The 6,668-nt window shown below is 51.8% G+C and overlaps 1 protein-coding gene across 1 annotated transcript; it reads left to right on the top strand.

The window, feature by feature from the left end:
• The first annotated feature begins 3,090 nt into the window (after positions 1-3,090).
• On the top strand, positions 3,091-5,932 carry Ascl1 (achaete-scute family bHLH transcription factor 1). Its single transcript, NM_008553.5, has 2 exons — positions 3,091-4,398; positions 4,760-5,932. The coding sequence occupies exon 1, from the start codon at positions 3,663-3,665 to the stop codon at positions 4,356-4,358; it is 696 nt and encodes a 231-aa protein (NP_032579.2). The 5' UTR covers positions 3,091-3,662; the 3' UTR covers positions 4,359-4,398; positions 4,760-5,932.
• Positions 5,933-6,668: the final 736 nt, after the last annotated feature.

Below are 6,668 nucleotides of genomic sequence, written 5' to 3'. Positions count from 1 at the left end.
CTGGTAGTCTTGGGTTCTATAAGAGAGCAGGCTGAGCAAGCCAGGGGAAGAAAGCTAGTAAAGAACATCCCCCCATGGCCTCTGCATCAGGTCCTGCTTTCTGACCTGCTTGAGTTCCAGTCCTGACTTCCTTGGTGATGAACAGCAGTATGGAAGTATAAGCTGAATAAACCCTTTCCTCCCCAACTTGCTTTTTGGTCATGATGTTTGTGCAGGAATAGAAACTCTAAGACACCAGGCTTCCATCATCTGCATCTCTTTCAGCCATCCTTCAAGTTCCCACCACAGTGCACTGGGCTCTGAACACCCAATGGCTTTTCCAACTCAAAGTTTTAGAGCCCTCCCTGCTCCCCCCCCCACAAAAAAAACCAACATGGTCAGGCCATCACGACATTGTACCTGGGACTTATTGCTATGATAAAGACCATGACCAAAAGCAGCTTGGTAAGGAAAGGGTTAAATTTATTTTACAGCAATAAAATAACCACTAGGGCTCACCAGGAAGGAAAATCCAGGACAGGACCTCCAGGCAGGAACCAAAGCAGAAGCCAAGGAGAAATACTGCTTACTGGCTTGTTCCTTCCTCATGGCTTGCTCAGCCTCTGACCCAAGGCCACTTGCCCAGGGGTAACATTGCCCACAGTGAGCTGGGCTTTTCCACATCTATCATTAATACAAATAAACAAACAAACATCCCTCATAGATGTATAAATTGACAATCTGATAGAGGCATTTTTCTCAATTAAGATTATACTTCCCCAGATTCGTCTAGGTATGTCAAATGGACAAGAAAAACATCCAAAACTCTTCTCTTGCTCTCCCTTTTTCCCCTGGCCACAAAGCAAGTAGTGTTGCTAGTCTATGTATTTCATCCATGGTATGCCATTTCACACAGGTTCACAACAAAGGGGCCAATTGATCTCGAATTAAAATGTCTAACAGTGAGCTTAGATGAATCTTTTCTCTTCACAAAGCACCTCAGACATTTAATAGTTTTGATACAAAGATGGCATACACACTACACTCTCTCACAACTTGGGTCCTACATGGATGTTTGAGGATGACGTCATGGATCCAGCCTCATTCCACAGTCTCTGCTTCTGTGGGGAGTGTGGGGAGCTGTGGGGCAGGTAAGGAAACAGACTTCCGGAGGTCAGTAAGCTAGCTATGCTAGAGCCTACCAGCTGTGCGGGGGGGGGGGGGGGAGGGGCTAGGGGGAAATCACAGAATTGGCCTGGCTACATCCAGTGCTCCCCAAACCTATTCTCCTACCAAGAGAAAGCCAAGGCAACGTGTGTCTGAGCCACTTAGGAAGTACCACTATTACTCTAAGAATACTCTTAAATACTCTCATGTCTAGGTCATCTCTCTGGGTCATCCTTGTGGACCCTTTAGAATGACCCATCTCCACAAAAAGAAACTCAGCTAGAGCAATTCTCCCAGCCAGAAGTGGTGACCAATGCTCATATTTTCCGTACTGGGGAGGCTAAGGTTGGAAGATTGTCAAGAGGCCAGCTTAGGCTATGCAATGAGACACTTAAAAATGGCTCCGATCATGATTAAAATAATAATAACGACGATAAAATAACTAGAAGCCATTATCCTAGTACTTCACCATAATCATTACTGAACTCCAGTCCTTGATCAGACCTGGTGACTTCTGGACAAAACTACCAGAAGAGTGCCCTCCGCCTAGTTCTGCCTGTGTAGACCCGACCAGAGACTACCCCAGGGTGCACCAGAGCAGTCTGAGACCTTTGCCTGCAGTGCTTTGCTTTTCTAAGCTGGACTGGGTTCGGACAGAGTGCCAGCCTGAGGGCCCGGGAATGCGCCTGGGCAGGCACTGTCCCAGCAGCCCGGTGACCGCTGCAGGCACCTCCCCTTCTCTCGCGGTGCCAGCACACGGCCTCAGCGGGCTCCGCTCCCAGTCGCCTGCCACCGGTCCGCCAGGCACACGCCTGGGGCGGGATAGAGGCTGCGCCAAGGCCTCCAAGGCGCCTGAGACAGGGAGGGACAAGGAGGGAAGACTTTCAGTTAGCTCAAATCCAGTCACTCTTTATTCCACACAGCCCACAGCTTCTTTCTCCAGAAGATCTGAAATATCCCAGAATGCCCTCCTTTCCCATAGCGTCTAGCAAGCATCTTTCAGAGGAGTGGCGGCTGTTATAGAGGGCCAGAAACAGATAACCCTGAGTGCCTTCCTGCATACACTTCCCCACACCACTGTGTCTCACAAAAGCTAGCCTCCAACTTATTCTCCTGCCTCAGCTTCTTAGGGAACTGTCAACCTATCCTGTTCATGACTCCCTATCCTTCCCACCCTTAGCGAGTTGTGCCCAGCACATCCAATCCTTGAAGCTGAATGGAACAGCAGTGGCAACCCCATATGGCTGCAGAGGGAAAGGCTGCTCAGACAGGGTAGAACTTACTGAGACCACAAAGCTAGTGAGAGGACTCAAGTTCTCATACAGAGAGACCACTAGTGTGCAAACGCTCTCCCCTCCTACCTTCCTAAACCTAATGGCAAACATTTTATTTTTTAGGGTCACAAAGAATCCTCCGGAGTTACTGCGGAGAGAAGAAAGGGGGGAAGCAGAAGCCCAGCCCTCCACTTCCAAGAGTTCCCTTTGCCACTTTTTCTGCCTAAACCCTTCCCTGAATTTTCTTCCAAGTTCTCAGGAGACTCCAAAGACACTTTTCCCTCCAGACTTTCCACCTAGGCACCCCAAGTCCAGGAGTTATTTGCCCCCCCCCTTTTTTAAAAAGGCCCCCATTTCTAGAGCCACCCCCTGGCTCCCGGAGCCACCGCCCCGAGCGCGCGGCCTGTTTATTCAGCCGGGAGTCCGGCACGCGCCGGGCGCACGCACTGCAACAACAAACCAGGCTGAATGGAGAGTTTGCAAGGAGCGGGCGCGGGCAACTGGAGGGGGGGGGGGCGAGAGGGAGGGAGCTGAGGAGGTGGGGGAAGAGGAGGGGTAGTGGGGGCTGCAGCCGCTCGCTGCAGCAGCGGGGAGTGGGGGGCGAGGCGGGGCCAGGGCTGCGCGTGGGGCTGGGTGTCCCATTGAAAAGGCGGCCGCACCGCAGCCGCCCAGCAGTCTCTCACTTCTGGCCAGGGAACGTGGAAGGCGTACCGGCTGGGAGCCGGTTAGGGAGGGCGAATTGGGGGGAACGAGAGAGCAATTAGAAAGAAAGGGGGTTCAACCAAATAATCCCAGAAGCAGGCTCAAGCCCAGGCTGGAGCAAGGGAGAGCGGGCGCAAGAAAGCGCAGCCCCGGAGCAGCTCCACCTGGCAGAGTGCGCTCGGCACTGACTTTTGCGGCTGCTTTCCTTTTCCCTTTCCTCTTTTAAAACCGAGAAGGCGCCGGCGGCGGCCGCACACGCGAGCGCCACGCGAGGCTCCCGAAGCCAACCGCGGCGGGAGGAGGGGAGGGAGGAGGCGGCGCAGAGGGAAGACGATCGCCCAGGCACCTTCCTCCGCTGCAGCCTGACAACTCTGCCTCCTTCTGCGCGTTTCTTCCCCTTTAACTTTCCTCCGGGGCTCGTTTCTCCCCTCTCCTTTTTCTTCGTCCCCCTTTGATCGTGCTTCGCAGCCCCGCTTCCTTCAAGGGCTCTGCGCACCCTGCGTCCCCAACTCGTTCTCCCCCGCGACAGTTTGGCCCGGCATGGAGAGCTCTGGCAAGATGGAGAGTGGAGCCGGCCAGCAGCCGCAGCCCCCGCAGCCCTTCCTGCCTCCCGCAGCCTGCTTCTTTGCGACCGCGGCGGCGGCGGCAGCGGCGGCGGCCGCGGCAGCTCAGAGCGCGCAGCAGCAACAGCCGCAGGCGCCGCCGCAGCAGGCGCCGCAGCTGAGCCCGGTGGCCGACAGCCAGCCCTCAGGGGGCGGTCACAAGTCAGCGGCCAAGCAGGTCAAGCGCCAGCGCTCGTCCTCTCCGGAACTGATGCGCTGCAAACGCCGGCTCAACTTCAGCGGCTTCGGCTACAGCCTGCCACAGCAGCAGCCGGCCGCCGTGGCGCGCCGCAACGAGCGCGAGCGCAACCGGGTCAAGTTGGTCAACCTGGGTTTTGCCACCCTCCGGGAGCATGTCCCCAACGGCGCGGCCAACAAGAAGATGAGCAAGGTGGAGACGCTGCGCTCGGCGGTCGAGTACATCCGCGCGCTGCAGCAGCTGCTGGACGAGCACGACGCGGTGAGCGCTGCCTTTCAGGCGGGCGTCCTGTCGCCCACCATCTCCCCCAACTACTCCAACGACTTGAACTCTATGGCGGGTTCTCCGGTCTCGTCCTACTCCTCCGACGAGGGATCCTACGACCCTCTTAGCCCAGAGGAACAAGAGCTGCTGGACTTTACCAACTGGTTCTGAGGACCTGCCAGGCTCTCCTGGGAATGGACTTTGGAAGCAGGTACGCTTCATGTGGGGATGGGCAGAGCCTTTCTTGACTAGGTCCCTTTTTCTTTTTCGGTGTGGAGGGGGGAGTTCACGGAAGGTAGGGGCTGTCTCCAGGAACCCAGGGGTGAGAGGAGGTTACTATGTTGTTAGTTTGTCCATCTCAAGTGCTAGTGTGTTAACTTCAGTCTTGGCCCCTGAGAGTGGCTTTGCCCAAGTTTCCAAGAGCAGAAGGTCGAGGTGAGGCATAGAGACCCTGCGTATTGAGTCCTGGGACTTTGTCCAAAGAGATGTTTTACCTGACAGATTCTCCAAGCCTGAATAGCTTCTACCACACCCCTTCAAGTTCACACTAACCTCTCTTGTTTCTGTTACAGGATGGCAGCAGATCCTGCATCTTTAGTGTTTCTCGCCAACGACGTCAAATGGGGAGGCAGAAAAACAAGGGGAAAAAAGAAGAAGAAATGAAACAAACAAACCAGACAGCCAACCTACAGGGGCACCTTCACTAAGATGCAATGTTCTCAGCAAACAGGGGTGGGCTCCAACAGTGTCTCTGCATTCCAACATCATTTCCAGACACGAGAAGAGTGACTGGTGTCTGAACCTAAGCCCGAATCACAGATGGGTTCCTTTCCTGGAGCAAGAGCGTCACACACACACACACACACACAGACAGACACTATATTAACTCCCAACCACTAACAGGCAGGGCTGGAAGCGCGCATGTGCAAGTGCCTTCACCTCCCACTCTCTGTCAGAGCTGTCTTAGCCCCCTGAAACTGGGTTGATGTCTTTCCTCAGTCACCCCCATTCCAGCGATCTATGGACATTTGCCTCCATTGAAGCAACGTCAGTTCTCGGACAGCCTTTCCCTCTCCTGGTGGCCTCCTCCCCAAACCCCACATCGCCCTCCCACGGTCTTTGCTTCTGTTTTCTTCATAGAATGCTTCCAATCTTTGTGAATTTTTTTATTATAAGAAAAAAATCTATTTGTATCTATCCTAACCAGTTTGGGGATATATTAAGATATTTTTGTACATAAGAAAAAGAGAGAGAAAAAATTTATAGAAGTTTTGTACAAATGGTTTAAAAATGTGTATATCTTGATACTTTAACATGTAATGAGATTACCTCTGCGTACTTTAGATATGTAGTTCATCTTACAACTGCCATCCCCACCCCCATCCCCAGTGTGGTTTTGGAAAGAACTCTCCTCATAGGTGAGATCTAAATGCCACCAGAATGACTTCAGCACCAATGTGTCTTACTTCACAGAAACGTGGTTAATGTATTAATGATGTTATTAAAAAAAACTGTTCAAGAAGAACAAAAGTTTATGCAGCTACTGTCCAAACGCAAAGTGGCAGCCCGTTGGTTCCCATAGGTTGCCTTTTGGAAGTTTCTACCATTGCCTTCCCCCTCACACCCACCCCTTACTGTTTTATTACAAACTTACAAAAAAAAGTGTATAACCCTGTTTTATACAAACTAGTTTTGTAATAAAACTTTTTCCTTTTTTATATAAAAAGAAGAGAGAGAGAGAATGATCAGCTGCCTCTATGTCTTCTTTGGCTCTGTTGTTGTTGTTGTTGTTGCTGCTGCTGCTGCTGCTGCTGCTGCTGCTGCTGCTGGCTAAGCTATCAAAATACCCAAAGGGGAGGGTGGTGCCAAGGGTGTACAGTGGCAGAACTGAGAGAGATAAGTGCTTCAGCTGGTCCTACTGCTGCAGTATCTTTACGAGGATTGTGGGAGCAAGTGGGGGGTGGGAGGGGGCCCTTCTCTTCCATTCCCCATACATGTCCACAGCTCCTAGGGAAATACATGGTAATATGTGGCTACATCATCTCACCATACACTATGCATTTTTAACAAATCTCCAAACAGTAGCCTGGGAAGAGATGCTTTTCATCTCATTTCCACTCAGCTCATTTGAGGATATATTTGTAAGGAGATGGGAACCGAATGCTAGGAGATCTGAGTTAGTCTAAGCCTGGGTCCCTGGAAGGTGCTGAAAGCTGTTGCTTGGATTATGTCTCCCTCTCTACAAACAAACTTCAGGGATGGGGTTCCAAGCACTTACTTTCTCTCTCTCTCTCTCTCTCTCTCTCTCTCACTCTCTCTCTCTCTCTCTCTCTCTCTCTCTCTCTCTCTATATATATATATATATATATATATATATATATATATACACACACACACACACACACACACACACACACCACACACTTTCCATCCCAATTTAAAGCAAAAGGTGCATAGGATACAAATTCCTTGCAGAAGGAA

Source organism: Mus musculus, chromosome 10 (assembly GCF_000001635.26).
Source record: "Mus musculus strain C57BL/6J chromosome 10, GRCm38.p6 C57BL/6J".
Lineage (NCBI taxonomy): Eukaryota > Metazoa > Chordata > Mammalia > Rodentia > Muridae > Mus > Mus musculus.
This window is presented reverse-complemented; position numbering and strand designations above follow the sequence as displayed.